This window comes from Pimephales promelas, chromosome 15, assembly GCF_988280905.1.
Source record: "Pimephales promelas chromosome 15, fPimPro1.hap1.1, whole genome shotgun sequence".
NCBI lineage: Eukaryota > Metazoa > Chordata > Actinopteri > Cypriniformes > Leuciscidae > Pimephales > Pimephales promelas.
In genome coordinates this window covers 20,250,112-20,271,683 of record NC_142783.1, presented here as the reverse complement: position 1 = coordinate 20,271,683, position 21,572 = coordinate 20,250,112, and the positions used below count along the sequence as shown (strand labels likewise).

Sequence of the window (21,572 nt, the reverse complement as noted above, 5' to 3'; positions counted from 1 at the left end):
ACAGAAATGAGAAATGTTGCCCATAAAATAAAACATATTTTATTTCAGTTAACGTTTATTTTATTTAAAGTATGCAAAAATGTTTTTATGGTTTTAGTTTTAATAAACAACAATAACCCTGAATAAGAGTTGAAGATTAGAACGACTCCAATTTTATTTCTATTCATTTGTCAATTTTTGTTCGGCAAATTTGTACTATTTGTTTTATTGGTTTGCTTTATTTTATTTGTTTAATGTCTGAATTAATGTCCGCAGTTAACCAAGTCACCAATGTACCATGTAATTTTTAAAAGAAAAAGCTTTACATAGTGCAATGTAATGTGGCCTCTTACCCTTTTCATTTCTCTTGATATCCAGTCTCTGTAGTCCTGTTTATGAGCACTTTGGCACTGATTCTAGTCACCTCTCTTCGGCTGGTTTCCTAGACGCAACCTGATCCGGACAGAGTCTGACTAGCTGATAATGGAGCTGCTGATTAGAGGATATGAGTCTAGGTTTTGATGCAGGTGTCAATCCTTCACTCTAACGCTGTACCACAGGCAGAGCGCAGATGGGTGTAATGTCCCAGAAGACACAGCTTGATCATAGCCCTGCAGCTCTTCACTGCCAATGTTACATTATTATCTTTAGATGGGGGTAATTTCATGCGTGGGTTTAAACATCCAAAATTAGGCCCATACCATGGCCTATTTATAGGCAATATGCTTGATAAAATAGCCATAAAAAGGATTAGGCAACCTTATCCAAAAATACTCACTTTCATGTTCCAAAACCATAGGCTATGACTTTATTTGCTAATAGGGGTAGTAGGGCACTATTGACTAAACCCAGTAGTCTAGATAGGCTAATGTTATATAACATATCTATAAAATCTGTTGTTTTATGGGCTACTAAACTGTGGTTGTCATACTCACTAGGTGTTAATAAAGGCAAGATTGTATATTTAACTACTAGGCGGGCCTACTGTGCTCTATTAAAAATGTGAAATGTTTTGAATCGGATACTGCTACAATAAATTGTATAACATTTTTCGGATATATTCCTTATTATCTTTGAAAATTCCATATAAAAACTGAAACCGCCAATCTCTTTCATAAATTGCATTTTTCGTAATTTATCAAAGATCAACGATCTCTTCTGTATTTCTGGGCAGGCACAGGTTTAAACAGCCCGCCCCGCTCACGCTTAAGGACCCCTCAGCATCCGAACATGGCGGCGGTCACAAGGCTGTGCAGTGTCCTCCGGTTGTCATTTGAAGGTGCGTTTTGATTAGAACTCTTGTTGAATTAACTTTTTTTTATAACTCCATTGAGCGTATATCTTATGTTTCGTGAGAGATGATGTAATGAGTGTATAGATTATAAGAGGTTTGAAGAAACACTAGTGTGAACTTACTAGCGGTCCTTTGCAAGAGCAGAAGAAATCTATATTTTTACAGTATATGGAAGAAATATGATGATTTGCCTTATTAAAATCTTGTAGTAATACACAACTCTAAAACGACATATCATCATATAGGTAGCATAAAATATCTGCCCTAAATAAAAACCACCCTAGACATCCCGGCCAGAACTGTCTGTCAGACCACTGATATTATGGGTTACTACGGTAGTTATGTGTCATGTTATTGTTCAATTGTTATATTGTGTACACTGTGTCTTATTTATTTTATTTTAAATATGAAGTATGTGATGATATTGTGTGGAGAACTTCATGTAAGCACTGCAGTTGCTTAGTATGGAAAGTTTTCATGTGATGATAATATATACTACGACTAGTGTATTCAATAGAGCCGTTTCAGAAAATTTGATATCATATCTTTGGGCTTCTTTGTTTTTATCAGAAGAATAATTTAGTAAAATTAGTCGCTTTAACCTTAGAGCGAAAATGACTTCATTACAAGTTACTTAAAAGTCATTTTTTTCCAATACAACTTGAGTAAGTCCTATTCCCAAGTTCACAGACCAGGCTTAAAGGGATACTCCACCCTGAAATAAAAATTTTGTCATCATTTAGTCACCCTCAAGTTGTTGCAATGAGTTTCTTTCCATTGATGAAAGTCAATGGTGCCAAACAACTGTTTGGTTTAAATCGTTCTTCAAAATATCTTCCTTTGTGTTCAGCAGAAGTAATGGCGCTTTTCCACTGCATAGTACGGTACGGTTCGGTTCGGTACGGCTCACTTGTGGTGCTTTTCCACTGCATGGTACGGTACAGTACGGTTCGCTTCAGGTCGCTTTAAATGGTACCTGGTCTGTTGAGGTTCCAAGCGTACCGTACCGGTGCTAAAATGTGACGTGAAACACTGCAGATCACTGATTGGTCAGACAGAATCGTCACTACCAGCGTCACTACTAGCGTCGTGGATTTGCGACACGAGACACGAGACACTTTTTTAGCAGTATTTTGTTTTGCTGCCATCAGCCTCATTTTAAACACATTTTTCCGTCTAGCAGTTAAAAACAACCACATACCGAGAATCAGGAACACCATCCCCTCGATAGTCTCCATTGTTCCTGTGTTGTGGGTTTGAAAATGTGGCGCTTTTAAGATGATGTCATGGCAGTAGAGGCGCGCGCAAATAACGATCAGTCCCACACACTTTGAAGGGGTACTACTGCAGTGGAAACGCAAAGCGAGCCGAACTGTTCCGCGCCGAGTCGAAGTGTACTGGGCCGAACCGTACCGTACTATGCAGTGGAAAAGCGCCTTAAGAAACTCATACAGGTTTGCAACAACTTAAGGGTGAGTAAATGATTGGGTGATGTAAATTTTTGTGTGGAGTATCCCTTTAAGCCTAGTCCCATACTAAAATACATGTTTGAGCTGTCTTTACTTGTAAGCAATCTTGCACTATCTTAAAATGTGTCAGTGCCACAGTTTTGTCTCAATATGAACATCAGTAATGTTTTTTTTTCTAAGCCATGTTTTTAAAAGCTACTTAAATGTCCTAATTTAGCTAAAGCTTAATCCTGACTTAAAGGCACACTATGTAAGATATTTGGATCAAAATATCCCAAAACTACTAGAACAGTGTCATTAAGTGTACTTGCATTATCCGAAATGTTTCTAAGAATGTTTAAATCCAGAGAAATAATCAGTTTTAACCAGGATACGCATGTCCATGTGTCGCCTATCAATTACATAACCGATACCCTCAATTTCTGTTTACTCGATTTCCGTTTTATCTAGAAACCATGGAAACAGAAAAGACGCTTTAATATATTATGTGTTTTATTAGACAGGTGAGCAACTGTTTGGATACATTCATCGGCCAAAAGCTATTGTACAGCTCAACACAGCTAGTCTTTTTGTTTAAATCTTGTTTTCTTGACTTACTATGAGAACCATATTTACCATGCTCACGATATAGCTCACTGCAGCAAGTTTGATGCCGACCGAACGCACAGAGTAGCATTATAACAACTTTCATCACAGTCAAGTGTATCTAATATGATAAAACAGCGCTGTGTTACCTCACATACGCATGACCAAAAGAAGCGGAAGCGGTCGCCTGCTGTATAATAAAAGCTCCACTGCTCTCTCAAGCTGTATGTCCGGCTTGTCTCTCATTAGCAATCACTCCAGCGGCTTTCGTAATGTTAATATCTTAAATACATTACCAGTCATCCATGAATATGATTTCTGCCCGTGGCCTGTCGCATTCTCCACAGGCTGTAGAGGTGAAGACAACCATGATTCAGCGAAATCAAGGCATCATCAAGCTACGCCTTTGTTTTGAATAGTCGACCTCTAGTGGCAAAAAATAACTGTAGCATAAAAACAGGAGTTTCAATGATTAAAAGTGGGTGCATTGACTTTTTGTGACAAAGGTCAGACCTCCTGTTATGATGCAGATTTTTTTGAGGTGCACTTTTGTCATAAATTCATCAATTACTCTTCCTACATAATTTTTAATACGGAACAGGTGTAGAATATTTATTTAGAAGTCTTAGACCTTTCCAACAATATATAATTTGTCATAATTAGATTAAGATTTAATAGAAATATAGTAAAGTAAAGTTAGGCGTCCCGGTAGCGGGACGGTGACAGTTAAGGGTTAAGTAGGGGTATGTCCATGAGCTCAGGGGCTCCAGTTCGTCCTCGAGCCCTGTTTTAGCCTGCCCAAAAAATACAGAAAATAGCAATGGTGAAAAACTGTTTAACGGTCTAACAGAAACACAATTCAGTACATTACATCAGTGGTTCTCAAACTTTTTCAGGAGGAGGCCCCCTTGTGTAGGGTGAATCCTTTTGTGGCCCCCCAAAGGAAAACTCATAACGAAAACATCCTCAAACGTACAATTTTACTTACAAATTTTAGATTGTACCAAAAACAAATGAATTTGTACAATGCTGGAACAACAGTTCTGTTTTTAGCTTTATGTCTTTGAATATACAAAATTAGTTAAATTGTACATTTCATTAAATATAACATTTTTTTTAATAAAAAAATGGTTTTGACAGTTAACAGTAATATTTTCTGAAAAGTGCAACAAAAGTATTGAATACTGAACATTTGTGATGTTCATAGTAAAAGATAAACACTGAAACATTAATTTGCTTATTGTAAAAAAGTGCATTAAACTTCTTACATTAAGGTAGTAAATGACAGTGGCTCAAGTTTGGTTTTCAAATTTGAACAGCAATCTGTTTTTTCAGCAAAAAAAAAAAAAAATTCTACTCTACTTAAAGAAATACTTTTTCAATATAGAAGACATACAATTTTGTACAAGTTTTACAATATAAAAGAAATCATGCAATGCAGATTTCACATAGGACAATCCAAACTTACATACAGGTAAAATAATTTTTTTAAATAATTTCATATTCTAGAATTTCTTTGCGGCCCCCCTAGCGCCATCTAGTGGCCCCCCAGGGGGCCACGGCCCCCAGTTTGAGAACCGCTGCATTACATCACAGTTCACAGTCTTTGTAATATGTTTGCATATGCATTTCTAACATTTATATTGCGTTTATAATTTTCTTTTTTTATATAGAATTGCCTTTACAGGGACTTTAACAATGAGGTTTCTTTACAAATATAAATTGTTTTTTCGTTGACTTTAACTAGCTTCTTTGCATGAAGAACAACATAGTGATGAAATGTTTGTCCATTTAGGGCTCCTGTAGAAAGAAACATGTCAGTGCAAAATGGCTATTTCAGGGGACCCGCGCTGTATGTAGATAGAAATGGCTTATTCTAAGGTGATAAAAACATAACGGTTCATCATATAAGGTCTTTATACACCACTGAAAGCATAGATATTGCCTCTCTATCAACAGATCCTCCTAAATATTGCACAATGCACCTTTAAAAGACAACTCCAGTGCAAAATGAACCTTTGGTCTAATAGCACATTGGTTCATTGGCACATTGGTGATCTTCTTCTGTGGGGGTGGTGTTTTAACCTCTTTGACGTCATAGTTCCCCACTTTGCTGAGCCTGATGTCAATAAAAGCTTTTATTGGACTAACAAGGACGTTTTCAGTTTTGAAACTTGCGGGATATTCTTATAATATGATGACCTCTCAGATGTCAAAAGCTCAAGGAAAATTTGATTTCTCAGTTCATCACCCCTTTAAGAAATGTCCTGTCCTCTTGTCTCTCGTCAACAGGTGTCGGAGCACTGAGAGCTCTAGGGGATGGTGCTCACCTCTCCCACCTGGCAAGACGCAGTCCCACCCAGTATGCCCCAGTCACTGCTGCCCTGCAGCAGAACAGACATTCAAGCTTCTTCAACAAATGTAAGCATGCTATGATATGCTTTGTTTTGATGATTTTAGATTATCCCTGCCTGTACTGTACCATAAGTTGCACAATTGACAAGTTTCCAATCCTCATAGCGCAAAACATCTCGGGCCACCTTTACAAAGAATGTAAAGCCCCTAGATATTGTGAAATGGTCTGTAAAATCATGATACATTTTTATTGGTATTAATTACATCATATGTTGTTCATTCTATTAATTATTCATTTACATTTTTTTTCAAACATCAGGTTTATTTTTCCAATCTACTGGTCACAATTAAAACAAAAACATCTGCTTAACAGCCCCTTTATTCTAATACATGCAACATCTCTTTTGCTTGTATGCTTTCATAAGGACCTGCTGCTTGAGACATGAACGGTTTTTCATTAAAATTGTGCAAGCTTAAGAAAATAATTATAAAGAAAAATATGTGTGTGATTTTTTTTTTTTGTGTGAAAAAAAAACTTTTTTGTGTGTTTAAATCTTTTAGAACTGCATAGGGATTTGCCTTCAGCATCTCTCTTGCAGATGCTGTGGTTTAGTCTACCAGCATAAGTGTGTTTTTGAATGCTTCGGTTTTATTTGCGTTAGTGTTTATTGGGGATGTTTGGTTGTCAGATAGAATTATGAAATTTTTTGAACTGCTTTTGTTGGAATCGGATGCTTCATTAGGCCTGGCAGGCCTCTCGGTCTCATCTAATTAAGTCCTAATTAAATCTAAACAACATCAAACAACTCCCAATGTCCCAGATTACCCAAACCCTTGACACACGCACACACACACAATATGGATAAAATATAATTCTTGCATGGTAAAACCAACAACTGAAGTTACATTTTAGTGTGCACTGTGCAGTTGTTAAATACATAGGTTAAAACCAAGGGTTTTAGGGATACCAAGGGATTATTTATTCTTCACCTTATTTGAGCATTTTCGGGTGCTAATAGACTGTTAGTGATGTGGCTCTAGGTGTGTGTGATTTATTTTTTTTAATTCACATCCATTTATTCCCTTAGTGACAGCAGATGAGCTTTGGCGGGGTGTCTTAGCCGAGTCCGGTGCTGGTGGCAGAAAGGGAAGAGGAAAGAGAACCAAACGTAAAACGAAGAAAGATCTCAACAGAGGCCAGAACCTTGGAGAAGGTACATCTCAGTTTTGATAAATTTAGTACTTCTGTGCTAAAAACATTTTCAAATCTTACCTGACCCTTATTCAGTTTTAATAGTAGTGTACATGCCATGGCCATTTTGCCACTCCAAACAGGTGGTTTTAGCTACTGTTGGCTACTTTAAGACTTCTAAATTATCTCTGTTATAATTGTCTAATCCTCACCATTGTAGTTGACATTATCATTAATCAAACACTGTATAAGCATTAATAATATACATGTGTGGACAAGTAAATGCTGACGTACCAAATTTATGGACCTGTTTTTGCAGCTTACAAATGATCTGAGTGAACTGAGTGAGCTTGTGTAGTAAACTTTTAAGGCAATGTATGTCATTTAGAGCCGTGCTATTATGGATAAATTGAGAATCGCAATGTTTTGTCTAAAGGGGTCATGAACTGGCTTTTGAAATTTTATTATATTGTTGTCTGAGGTCAACTTATGACGTTCGCTTGGTTTTTGCATTAAAAAACTTCAAAATGAATAAGTAATAGTCTATTTTGTACCCAAGTTTTGAGCCTACCTGAAAAACGCTCGGAGAAATTGTTTTGAAAACGTCCAATGTTGTAAAATGGCAACTGGAATGATTCGCCCATACATGTTTAACCCAAAGTCCGTGTTTTGCACCATTCCTGTCAGATCCAATATAGATGGCACAGCACCGTTCTTTAATCTTAATCGGTCTGCTAATCCAGTCTTGTTTACAAAGCAATCCTCAGTGAAATGAAGCGAACGGACGATGATGTTTTACCCTCATCAGCTGGAACGTCATTAAAAATAAAGTTTAACCATGCAGTCCTATTGGAATCCAGAGGAAGCTTATGCAGCCACTGTCTTCTTCCACAACCAGGCACTGCACAATATTTTGTATTGATTGTATTGCACGATTAATCGAAATAAAACCGCATATGATTTGGCAAAGGCTGCGATATTTTTTGGCCAACTTTTCTATAGAGTGCAGTTGATCGGTAGTAAATTCTGCTCCATTTGAACGCCAGACACACACCGTAAATCAATGACGAGCTGCACGTAAAAGATAATCGCAGTCTTTGTGAAATTAGTTACTGTCCCAGAATCTAGAGTGAGAGAGCATGCCGAGACTGTGCTCCAAACCGCATTGCACGCACGGAGGAGAGGGAGAGAGCAAGAGACCCTACCTGCGTGCCTCATGAAGCGCATGTAAGACAGAGAGTATCCTGATTGGCCGGTTTCAGCTTTAAAAAAAAAAAAAATTTAAAATCGAGAATCAAATTGAACGGTGAACTTAGAATGGAAAATGTAATCGAATCAAGAATTTGGAGAATCGTGACACCCTAGTAAATTGCGATTTAATCATGCAGCTTGTTTCGTTTCCGGATAATTTAGCATTTTCGAAGTCACTTGTTGCTACCTACTGGTGTAATTGTAATTTAAACAATCTTTATTTAAAGTGTCGAGTTACTTTCAAAATGTGATTTACTCTCACTATCGTAGACATCAGTGTTTATGTGTTTGAAAAGACTGTTTGTGAAGACGTTTCATACCTATACACATGACAGCTGTTCTCTCTGGCTCAGTGGCAGCACCAACACAAAAAGTTTGCTGTGATCATACTTGTCAAAAGTTTAAAATTCATTAATCATATAGCCGAATCGTCGTCATTTAGGAATAAAAGCATGTGGGTGTTTGAATCAAGATTGTGATCTTTTAACGATTAATCATGCAGCTCTGGTCTGCATAGGACATCAAACATTAATGAAAATGCTGTTTAATAATAAACTAAAAAAAAAAACCTACCTTTATTACCAACAGCAGATTTGGTTTTCTCTGGACAGATTTAAGGCCAACACTAGATTTAAAATGGCTATAAACAGCAATAACCATTAGCTGTCCATTTCTTGAGGTGTTTGCGCCCACCATTCCAGTTAATGAATATCAATCACGGCTTCAAGTTTAGAGGTTTATATCTGCCGTTGGAATCTAACCTTCTTCTAAGCTGACATAACTAACTGACTGCCACAGTTATCGAGTGGCATTATTTACTTTCACTTAAAAAGACCTCAGGGGAATCTATCGATTTATTTTTCTCCCTCTCTCACACTTCCTCATGGAGGCTTTTCTTGAAAGAAAGTAGAAACCTATAGTAATGTTAAGTGCATGCACTTAAATCGTGTCTTGCGTCCTCTTCAGGTCGTGCTGGATACCTGTGGCCTGGTCTGAATACTCCGGTGTATAAGGATGGGTCTGTCCAGAAACCCTCGCAACGGGGAGAGGCAGAGCAGAAGGAGGTGGCAGCAGCCCTGCAACTCCAGAGGGATGAATGGGAAAAACGCAGGAAGACCAAAATAAAGAAAGAGAGAGGCTGGACCGGCTACTCCTGGGGTGGGATAAGCCTGGGCCCGCTGGATCCGGGGCCCAACGGAGGTGTGTGTAAATTTTTTGATTTGTCCCATTCTACTGACAATTCTTGGTCAAGGAGATGTATAGCTGTATACTTGATTTATAATGAATGTATTTGAAATGGGCAAACACTTTTTTTTAATAAAAAGGGTGTTTACACAATCTTTGACCATGTAGTAAGATGTATCTATACGCTTCGGTTGCTTTAACACTCAGACACGGCGAAACGAGATGCAGAAAGTGCAATCTCTTTGTAATTTACACAGCTGTTCATCTCTGTTCTGCCGCTCATCATCTTGCCGCGTAAATGTATTTTCTGCCATCTGATTGGCTGATGGGATGTAGGTGCAATCTTCAGTGGTCGTGGTGATGGATTGCCCAGCGACGGAGAGGCATGGAGTCTAAATCATGTTTAGATCTCTTCCAACAACTTCTCACCCCTGAGTCACAACAGCAACACCTCCTCCTTTAAATCGAGGAAATATGCTTGTCTCTCACAGGCAAAATGAAACGCCTCTAATGAGTTATTGCAGCAACAGCAGAGCCCTGGGGTTAGAGGTCATAACGGAACACTCACCTAATCTCATTTAACGTGTTTGCTGTCCCTGATGAAAAACAAAAACAGGCTATGTGAGCCCTTTTCACGATCTCAACCTGTGCTAATGACCTTTGGTGTTTATCATTATTTATAACAAGTTGTGACTGTGCTTTGTCCCTTTTTTTTTTCTTTTAGAAACTTACGAAGATTTTGACTCGCGCGTCATAGAGGTGAGTACGAACAGAACCATGTATTTTGTAAACATGAAACTGCATGCGTTTACCCCCCCCCCCCCCCTTAATTTTTTTTAACATTTTTGTAGTTTATAAAGGCCATTCTACAGATGAATGTTGTAAATTAACTTTTTTACAAACACTATGATCTTTGTGTTGTATCTGTCCCTGTTGAAATAAACCATAAATAAATTCATGGGTGAAAGGGAAAATACTTAATCAGGATTTGATTGGATTGTGAATTGTTATAAGTTAATATTGTTTTCCCGTACCTATGGCAAGAGATTGAGTTTTTGTGCTGGTTTGGCCTTTCTGGTAGATTTATCTACACGATATGCTGCATCTTGTTGTTGTTTATTAGAAACAAAAATGTTAAATTGATCAAAAGTGACTGTAAAGACATTTCTAATGTTACAAAAGATTTGTCAAATTCTGTTCTTTTAAACTTTTTATTTATCAAAGAGTCTTGAAAATATATAGTCACTGTTTCCACACAAATTATCTGTTTATAATTAAAGGAGAACTCTGGCGCAAAATGAACCTTTGGTCTAATAAAACATCGGTACCTAGTCAATCGTTCTCTGAGATTAGTTTTCATGATAATCGAATGTAAAGAGTTTTATCTCTAAAAACTGTTTAGCCATATAATGCTAGTACTGGGGGCATTTACTAAGTAAAATCGCTAGTTTATACAACTAACAAGGCTCAAAATAGCCCCACAGTAACATAATGAGGGTCCATACATGCAAAAAAACTAAGCATTGAGAACTATGTAAGTGTATAGACCGTTTAATAAGATACTTTGTAAAGACAGTTCACTTCATGAATATAGACAGGAACCATCTTAGAAAATAGTCTCTAACTATTAATCGTCGTTCATACAGTTCAGAAGTTCACTGAACTTCATACAGTTCAGCTCACTCAGCACAACGTTCGTGGTTTGACTTGGTGTGACTGTTTTCCAAAGATGGCGCCGCCTGTATACACAAAGTGAACTGTCTTTATAAAGTATCTTCTTAAACGGTCTGTACACTTACAAAGTTCTCAATGCTTCGTTTTGCATGTATCGACCCTCATTATGTTACTGTGTTAGTGTGGGGCTATTTTGAACCTTGTTAGTGGTATAAACCAGCAATTTTGTTTTACTTAATAAATGTCCCCAGTACTAGCATTATACGGCTAAACAGTTTTTAGAGATAAAACTCTTTACATTCGATTATCATGAAAACAAATCTCAGAGAACGATTGATTAGGTACCAATGTTTAATTAGACCAAAGGTTCATTTTGTACCGGAGTTCTCCTTTAAGCAGGACAATTACTTGATAAAAGTAAGAAATGTTTCTTAAGCAGCAAATCAGCATATTAGAATGTTATCTGAAGGATTATTCGACACTGAAGACTGGGGTAATGGTGCTGAAAATTAAGCTTTGCCATCAGAGGAATAAATGACATTTTAAAACAAATTTAACACTTAGATTTTCCCTTGGCTTCTTTTCACTGAAGTAGTCACAGTGTATTTTTGGATTGCTTAATCCACAAAGGATACACACTGTGTTGCCTTAGAATTGCCAAAATGAAGTAAAATTCTTCAAGAGGCAGCATCATTTTGCCTAGTCCCTACTATTTGGAAACAGCCTTTATGTTGAGAAAATGCCTTAAAATGCTGCCTAGAAAGGTAGCTAAATAGAGCTAGTGAGATGATGTCAAAAAGATGTTCTTTGGAGATATTTGCAACATTACATCTTTTTTGAATTCACAAGAATCGTGCTTATTGTTTGTTGTGTGTATCTCCCTCGTGTATGTGATTTCATGTGTGTATTTCAGAGCTTTTGAACCACTCTCTTATAAACTCCTAAATGGGAGGCAGTCGTTGCACAAAATCTGCTCGGCACAAAATTATCATGTAGTGTGTAGTATCAGGAGAATTATCTAATTATACACAACAATGAACATTTGATAAACAAATCTCTGTATAGAGCCCCTGGCTGGCACCACAAGACTCATTTGGCAGAGAAATGTTGCTGAGTTTAGAAAGGAAATCAGTACAACAATTCACCTCAGGTCCTCTGCTCTCTTTCACTCTTTTTGCTCTACTGCATTCTCTGTCTTTCTTTTGTCCTCTGATTCTTTCATTTACATAAAGCCTTGTTTGCAAAGAAGTGGACAGCTTTACAACCAAAGCATTTGAACACTGCAAAGAATCAAAATGAACGCTGATGATTTCAGGGAATCGTCCTCTTTTCTCTTTTTCTCATTTGCTGTGTTCCAGAACCTAGTGATCTGCCTCGTTGCTGTGGTAGATTCCCCTTAAGCACCTGCCCTAAGTTAACCTGGGGCGTCTCTTAAACTTTAAAAAATTTTGTGCAAGGTGGAAACGTACTTACTTGGTGTTAAATTAATTAATTCGATAATAACTGAATCAAATCCACCTTGGATTTTTTTTCCACTGTGCTTGTTACCATTCATTATAGGATTGCTTACTCTATAAAGGTTGCTTGCGATGCTGCCAAAAGGATGTATTTTGAGAGGTTGCGTAATTAAGTTTTTGAAACAGAATTCACGTCAGGAATGTTGCTGTGATGCCTTAAGAAAAGAAAAGAACTATTCTGTTGCTCTGTCTGGTCCCATCTCTCTCGTACAGTCATTTTGATTGATGTTTTAGGGCCACTGGCAAAAGTGACTAGAATGAACCACCACAGACTCTGAGTCAGACCCCCTCAGTCTTTTGCAGTGTCCAGCACATTAGCTCTGAGTCTGGAGAACAACATATCGCATGTGACCGGGCACATGGTGGCGTGTTGTCCTCGCGTTACCCCCAGAGCTTATGAGAGAACCCAGTACACACACAAGCGAGATTGCACAGAAATTACGATTTTTTTTTTTTTTTTTGCTGTTCTCCAGGACCTCCATCTCTGTGTGGATGCAGATTAATTTGAAGTGGTTTTGAAAATCTTGGTGACATTATCTGACATGAATTTAAAGTGCTGCGCTTTTCCTTTCCTCCATCTTGCAGTCTCTTGGGTGTCCTAGACATGACACAAGTAAAGTCTGAAAGAGCCCAAGTACTTATAAAGCCACATTAATTACGCCAAATAATTCCTGTAAACCCAAGGACACACAATGTCTGCCAAGAGGAAGGGAAGGGAGCCATGGTGCTCTAGAGCGGATGATACATGGGCAAGACTGAGAGAGCGAAACAGACAGAGGAGGGCAAGAGAAATGGCTGATAGTTAAAGGATGGTGATAAAAAGATGGTTATGAAGATAAATTTAAGCAAGAATTTTACAGTTTAGGATCTCATATGCAGTTCATCATCACATTCCCCTTTACTGCATCTTACACACCATTTCACAGTCACACTTTACATTGTCAAGTTAATTACGTTGTTATTGTCATACTACTCTTTAGATGCATTTACACCTTAAAATTGACTGTCTAATGCATTAAAAAAAAACTTACAAACAACCAATTTTAGATGTAGCAAGGCCAAGGAATCTGCAAATAATGCGTTTTAACTTTCGTTACAATTATTTCTGAATTAAACAAAATAATGAATGTTACTATAAGAAATATTACTCTTTGTAAAATTTTATTTTTTCTTTAAACAAAATTAATATAACAGTAAACATTTTACAACAGTAAGAATAAAATACTAATTCATTTCTGTTTTCATTTTGTATTGTTGTTGTATTTCCAATTGCAGTTGTAACCTGGTTAGTTTAATATATATATATATATATATATATATATATATTATAAGTTTACATTTATATATAAATAATATTCCTGAGCTGCAAACAGAGAAGGAGTGGTTGCATTTCAATGAAATTATAATTGCGGGTTAGAACAACGGTTGCAGTGATTGCATAATAACATGACCTAGACCAAGTACAGCTAATAAGCAGATGTGTACAGTTATGCGTCTATACAAACTTGTCATTATTTTGAACTGTTTGTGTTCAGTATTCCTTCAGATGAACAAATGTTTTGCTTTTACTGAAGGTGGTGTGTATGTTTGTCTAAGCAGTCTGAACAGATGGCATGTGTTTCAGCATCACACTGACCAAATGCAGGTGGGAGTCTCCCCCACCCATCTCTTCCTCTTTTTTTAAGTAAACATTGTTGTTCTTTTTGTCCCCTGTCATCATTTTTGTTTAGTGCTTCCATTTGAATAGCACTGTGCGCCATTACTGAGACCTCAGTGATCTAGAAACCGAGCAAATGACTACAGTGGATCTTAGTGTCACCAATCATTATCTCACACTTACTTAGATCGCTATTATAAAGTAGTCACATGTATTTCATTGGATGCACATATGCAGTGGTTCTCAACCTGGGAGCATAGAGATGCAGATGGGTTTGTGGATGATAGTTTACACACTTGGATTCTAGAAATAATTTATCGTTTTAAATAATATTTATCATTTATCGATGTTACTGGCATGCATTGCGGTAAAAATACTAAGTAGTAAAATTTGTTAATCTTAAGTGTATGGATCATTTGGGGTCAGTGTGATCTTAAGCCCTAAGTTTTGCAAGTTATGCACTTGTAATGAGATCCCAAAGTGTAGATTTTAATTGAAGTTGGATTTCAAAAAGTGACAAAGGGTTAAGAATCACTGATAAACAGGAAAAAAAAAAACAGCTGAATATGTGAAATTGAATGATACTGAAGATTTAGGACCACCCTTGGCTATCGTATTCATGTGAGCCACCATTGGCTGAAAATTTGTAACAATTGGCACAAGAGGGATGAATACAGTTTTTTATTTAGCGGTTTAATATAGAGATGTTAAACTCCCTTGTATTTGCATGCAGAACTACATCTTGTAGTAATGCTTTATCCTCACACAACCATCTCTATTTAATTATGAACTATATGAAAGCCAAATGAACCATGCAGTGTGGATAAACCATGTAAAGTATCATCTGTCGGTATAATACTTTATAATAAAAAAGAGGAGACTACTGCAGCTAAGGTTTTAAAGCAAGGCTTTCTTGCAGAATATGACGAGTATGTATCAACACAAATATAATAATGAAACAAGATATGGCACTTCAAAGGTTCGCTGGCTGCTGGTTTAGGACACAATCAGCTATACAACTTTTGTGCTTGAGGTTTGTGAACAATCCACCCTATAATGTCCTCTGAACATGTTTAGTTCTTGCCAGTGGGTGGCTTTTTCTTTCAGCACAAAGATCTCATCGTATCAATAATACTCCTACAGCAAACCTTACATAACCCATTTCAGTAAAGAGCGGGAGAAAGAATGCTTTTATTCTGTATTACTTTATACTATACAATTACACACAAATCTACAGCCTAGAGTGTGTGTGAGACGACGACTGCAAAATAATAAGGCTTGCACCTTGGAAACTATTTAATGGATTGCGTTCTCGATCCACCAAGTCGTGAGCTTAGAATTATAAGGTTCTATCTCCACTTTTGGTCGAAATTGAGTTTTTGACATAATCTGATCCATTAGGTGTTTATTAATGCCTGTGTGGTGTTATTTTTGTAAAAAAAAAAAAAAAGATTAATAGATAAAGCTATAATAGAAGATTATACTACATAACAGTTTTGCCTGCTAGGATGTAAAAACTTTGATGCTCAATATCTCAGCACTACCCTAAACGGAGATAGAACCTTATAATTCTAAGCTCACGAAGTGCTGTTGTTGTGCGGATGAGCGGCCGGATCGCATTAAGGGTTTTCTGTTAATATAGTGTCGTGTTAGTGGCCCCTAAGTTCATAATTTATGATCTTTACAACAGAAGTGAATCAATCAAAACTAAGTTTAGCTGTACAATAACTTTTATTATAGAGCTGCTGTAAAGCTGCTTTGAAACAGTCCATAATGTTAAAAGTACTATCAGAGGCGTCGCAAGGGCTGTGTGAACTGTGCAACCCCACAGGGCCTCACGCCACTAGGGGGCCTCACAATCCAGCCGGGTTCCACCCCCCCAATACCCACATACCCCCCCCCAGCCATCTATATATTTTTTTTTTTTTTGATGTGTAAATTTCATCAGGTGGAAAGCACTTGCTAATGGGAGTGTTTTCAGAGCACCCTAGTTTCATAGGTAACAGCCAGCCTGTCTTCAGAACACCCCCCTTTTTTTTGGATTAGCCCAAGCCACTGGAGACAGATTAAAGAAAGTACTAGAAGGCCTTCGTCTTGTGGTTTGAGTATTAATTTAATGAGCGTTTAATTTACTGTTAGTCCTCCTTTACCATGTCAAAGACGTCAGCAGTGTGGTAGAATTTTACGAAAATAGATAATGGAAAAAAAGTCGAATGCAAAGTTTGCTTGAATCACATTTCAAGGCCTCGCACACACCCCATCTACGACGGCACTGAGCACTATTAAATGAAGGTGACTTGACTTGCAGTATTTGACATGCGTTTGAATCATGGTTTGAATGGAGCATATATTAGCCTTTTCCAATGGGTTTGTACTGCCTCCTGCTGGTTGCTTTAAGGAAGTACACTTAACTGAAATTGAGCCCCTGCAGCTATTGACCATCATATGTGATGTTTGTTATTTGATTGACAGCTCAAGAGTGTGTTTAATGTCACAGCCAAAGAGAGCAGGAAGAGATCCATCAGTGCTCTGGTCGCTGTGGGCAATGGAAATGGAGTCGCAGGTAAATCCGGACACATGCACCTTTAATGATGATTCTCTAGGCTGAATTTCTTAATCTTAATTTTTTGTTGTTTTTCAGCATTTTTAGCAATAAATTCACTCATTCAATCCATATCATAAAAATGTATTATTTATAAACAAAATATAAGATTAATAATATAATAATGTATAAATCAAACATTATATTATGTTATTAATAATAATAACTGTTGTTGTTTTTAATATATTATTTATATCACACAGTAAATGGCTTATCTTTTTTTGCTATGTATTTTGGATATTGTTTTTTTCTGTTATTGCTAGTCTATGAGCTTGAACTAATATAATATATTATCAATAAATATTTATTTACACTCTGCAATTCCTGCGCTTCATTTAGTGAGAAAGCCTTGTGTGTTTACAGCAGGTGTTCTTTGTTAAAGTAGGCTCAACTAGTTGTTAAGACAACTCACTGACTAGTTTTGAAAATATGCACTTTTGCACTTCTTAAGTCTGGAGTATATGGAACAATGCAGTAGTTTAATATGAGGCTGGGAAAAATAAAATGGCCATAATCGGTGTCAATGAGCTTTTTTGTTCTCTGCAGGGTTTGCACTGGGGAAAGCAGCAGACAAGAACACCGCACTTAGAAAAGTAAGCCACAAGTCACATGCATACATTATTTCACGCCCACCCAAAGTCACATAACGGACGCTCATTGCAGGCACAATTCTCCTCTCGAACGACCTGAGGTTAAATTACTTGATTGAGGGCACAATAAAGACAGAACTGGGCTGTGAGCTCAATAACTACTCAGTTCCCATGGCACACTTTTGGCACACAAACAGATTTGAACCTTTAGCATTTCAGTGTTCGAGCTACCAAATCAGGTTACAGTGAAATCATCTTGACATTAAATATGATGCTTTGTTTCACAGGCAAAGAACCGAGCCATGCATTATCTCTACTACATCGAGAGATACAACAACCATACCAGTGAGTCACACTCTACTCTGTGTGCGTGTGTGAGTGTTACACACGTGTGTCATTGTCTATCACTCCTGTATATGTGCTTTTGTGCAGTTTAAGACGATTCTAGTAAGGATTCTACTGTCGCAGCATTTATCATTTACATATGTAGTTTTATGTTTGTATTTTGAGAGCCTCTTTTTTGGGGGGTGAGTGATGTATATCAAATTCATAACACTTTCACATTGATTTTGCTGGCAATATGAAATTAAGCAATGTCATTAATATTAATATTCAATTTTAATTTTTTTTTTAATTAAAACAATTTATCAGTTGTACAATAATGCAAAGAAAATGGTTACCTCATTTAAAAAAGAAAACTATTTTCTAAATAGTCTATTTTGTATTTATTTTACTAAAATTCCAAAGCATTTACACACAGAAAAATATTTCTATTTCAATTAAATTCTTTTGAGATCCTGAAATTTTATTTATTACAAAAATATTAAGCAACATGACTTTTTTCAGCATTAATAATGAGAAATGTTTAAGCAGCAAATCAGTATGTTAAAATGATTTATGAAGGATCATGTGACACTGAAGATGGGAGTAATGTTGCATTCAACTTTGTCATCACAGGAATAAATTACCTTTTTAAAAGTTACTGAATGGAAAAGTTTAAATATTTCACGATGTAACTGTTTTACTGTATTTTTAAAATCAAATTCGGTTAGCATAAGACTTTTCAAAAGCAAAAAAAAAAAAAACTAAACTTTTCAACAGAGGTTTATACTCGAGCAAGAAAGTGTCATGACTGAGTTTGCAGAATCCTCTTTCTTTGTGTTGTCAATGTCTATCTTTTCATCCTCATGTGCAGTATATCATGACATGGAGTCAACGTTTAAAAGGACCACACTCAGAATGAAGAAACAGAACAAAGGTAACTCGCACACAATCAATCATTGTTAGCAATTATTGTCAAGCAAATATATCAGATTTCCCTTCATGTCTAGTCTGAGCCACAAATTGAAATTAAGATGTTCGTTATTTGAGATGGAGTTATGAGTTCAGCTCTGATGTGAAAGCCCACGTCTTACCTCTGACACTTAAGAAATAAAACCTGGCGGGAACTGTTATGATTGGACCTGGAACTCGTCTCGCATAGAACCTGATCTGCTACCTTTCCCATCTGTAGACTGTCTTGTAACGCGCGTTTAATGTTGTTCTTGAACACAGCCGTGGGATCACACTTACTCTGGATGTCTGTTCTTTTACTTTCTCTCCTCCAGTGTTAATCTCACCCATGAAAATGTCAATTGACTATAAGGATTTTTAGATTTCAAGATAAAACTAGTTAAGCAATGTGAAGATAAACAATTTGAATAAAAATGTACCATTAATGAAAATGCCAAGATAAAAAATAGCAAGGCATTAATAATGCACACGGTTTGTAATGTACTACCTAACCACATATAATGGTCTTAGTTAAAACGTACTCCCAAAAAATGTAATTCTACCATCATGATGTTATTCCAAACCTGTTTGACAATTTTTTTTTCTTTGGAATATATTTTGAAGAATGTTGGTAATCAAACCAACATTTTGGTTACTGTTGACTTCCACTGTATGGACCAAAAAAACAGACCTGAAACTGTTTTGTTACCCACATTATTAAAAAGATCTTCTATTGTGCTCCAAAAAAGAATGTAAGGCATAGAACGAGTAAATGATGACAATTTTAATTCTGGATGGACTATCTTTAAGTTTTTTTTGTTAATTTAAATTGCGCTATTTTAGTCTCAATAAAATGACCTGATATTTATGAACATGACCATATTGACAAAGTCTTGACTAAATTTTGTTTTCAAAAGTAAAAAAAAAATTAACTAAATAAAAGCATGTAAAAAGATATTTACCTTCTCCCTCTATTTTTTTCTCTCTATCAGGTTATGGTCTCCATTGTCATCGGGCAGTGATCACTCTCTGTAAACTGATAGGGATAGAGGATATGTACGCAAAAGTAGAAGGTTCGGTCAACCTCCTCAACATCACCAGGGCTCTGTTCCATGGCCTGGCCAATCAGGTGAGAGATAATAACAGTACCATCACCTATAAGATCAGGGTTTGTACACATGTCAGTGGATTGTTTCATACAGTGATTGTGATTTTGCCAAGAATGGTGTGTCCCTGCATCAACGTCTTTGGTAGACTATTTACTGATTATTTGGTTAAAATATAGCAATGTTTACTTGTTGAAAAATACTTGCCATTGTTGTCATTTTAATGATAATATTTAACTGGTTATTAAGATTACTGAGATTTAACTGGTATATGTAAATGTTGACTAATGAAATTTTGGCGTTGTAATCACCTAATCCTACCCCTATTAATTACCTCTAAAGTCAGAGAGATATTATGGGTAAATAACAATGTTGTTTAATCCCCTACTCCATTCTTTACTCTTACACTAAAATCAGATTGATGGTTGATGGGAATGTTGTTCCAAGAACACGTGGTGGCGCCAGTCATGTATTTGATAGTGTGTAAGCTGTCACAACAAGATTTATTGTGTAATCTGAAAGGCTACTTCAAATGTGCAATCAAAGCAAAAAAAGTGCTAGTATACTTTCTCTCCAGTGGTTGTGGTTATTGTTTTTACTCAAATGATGTTCACCTGCAGGCTGCATTTGTGCTGTTTGATAACCCTTTTTTAAAATAACGGAAAGCATTCAGGCTAAATCCATGTAATTCCAGTCATCACTGCAATCCCGAGTCCTCTCTCATTGGATCCCAGAAGAAGTGGGAATTGTGCCGAAGGACACTCTAAACTGGCTTGTAACTGACTTTCTCTCCCCTGTCCCTCTATAGGAAACTCATCAGAATCTATCTGATAAAAAGCAGCTGAATGTGGTGGAGTTCAGGGCCGAACAGGGCCCTCTGCCCATCGTGGTGGCGCGACCGCAGCTCGGCGCCCGTAAGGAACCTGAAGCCGAGACCGATGTGCCTAACCCACGTCTGCACTGGGCTGATGTGAAGGCAGCACAGGGTGTTAAGAGATCAGTGTGGGCAGGGGTTAAAAGGACCATCTGGTGATCTGAACTGGGATGTCCTGCTAAAACGCACTGCAGGCTGACTCTTGTATTGAACTGACAACCGTTTGCTGGGAAGAGTGTTGGGGCATGTCATATGTGCTTGGATTGGAACCATGCTGCGAAACTACCATTTCACCAAACAGTAAAAGTCCAGAAGTAGCTCCAGAAATGTGTTGATGTCTCCATACACATGTATGAGGAGCGTGGAAGTGAATGCAGACTTTGTTCTCACTTACCTAGACATGACTAAAAACTGTAAATGCACCAATAAATCTACATTAAAACCCCTTTACATGTCACCTTTAGTGTTTTGTATAAAAAGCTTACCAGCTGGATGTGGGATTTTCCCTACATTACTAAAGTTCAGACACTTGAATGCTACTCTCAAAAGCTGATCTCACTTTAATAATAAAGAAAAGGAAAAAAATACACTTTACAAACTGCAATCAACATAAGTAAATATTGAGACCGTGTGACTGAGTTAATTTCCCGGTATCAAAATGCACAATTTATATAGTCATATTTACAGGCCAAACATTACCTGCCTCCGGAATTAATTACACAGGGAATTATGTCTAGTTTGTTTTCTTTTATTAAAATATCATGTCTTTCATAGTGTGCAGTAGCTAAATATAAAAAAAAAAATGTGTTTCTGTTACAAAGATACAAGACGTATACAAAAAACCCCTCATGTTTCTTCATCTGCATCTACACAGGGGGGAGTCATACAGATACCATTTTAAAAAGTTTCCCTTCTACCAAATATAAGAAAGCATCATCATTACAGAAGCAATAAGGTCAGAATAATCTAT

At 36.9% G+C, this 21,572-nt stretch overlaps 1 protein-coding gene across 1 annotated transcript; it reads left to right on the top strand.

Moving 5' to 3' along the window:
- The first annotated feature begins 1,140 nt into the window (after window positions 1-1,140).
- Window positions 1,141-21,048, top strand: mrps5 (mitochondrial ribosomal protein S5). Its single transcript, XM_039669729.2, has 11 exons — window positions 1,141-1,258; window positions 5,620-5,748; window positions 6,771-6,896; window positions 9,092-9,325; window positions 10,035-10,069; window positions 16,631-16,721; window positions 17,307-17,353; window positions 17,638-17,695; window positions 18,546-18,608; window positions 19,615-19,751; window positions 20,537-21,048. The coding sequence occupies exons 1-11, from the start codon at window positions 1,210-1,212 to the stop codon at window positions 20,759-20,761; spliced, it is 1,194 nt and encodes a 397-aa protein (XP_039525663.2). The 5' UTR covers window positions 1,141-1,209; the 3' UTR covers window positions 20,762-21,048.
- Window positions 21,049-21,572: the final 524 nt, after the last annotated feature.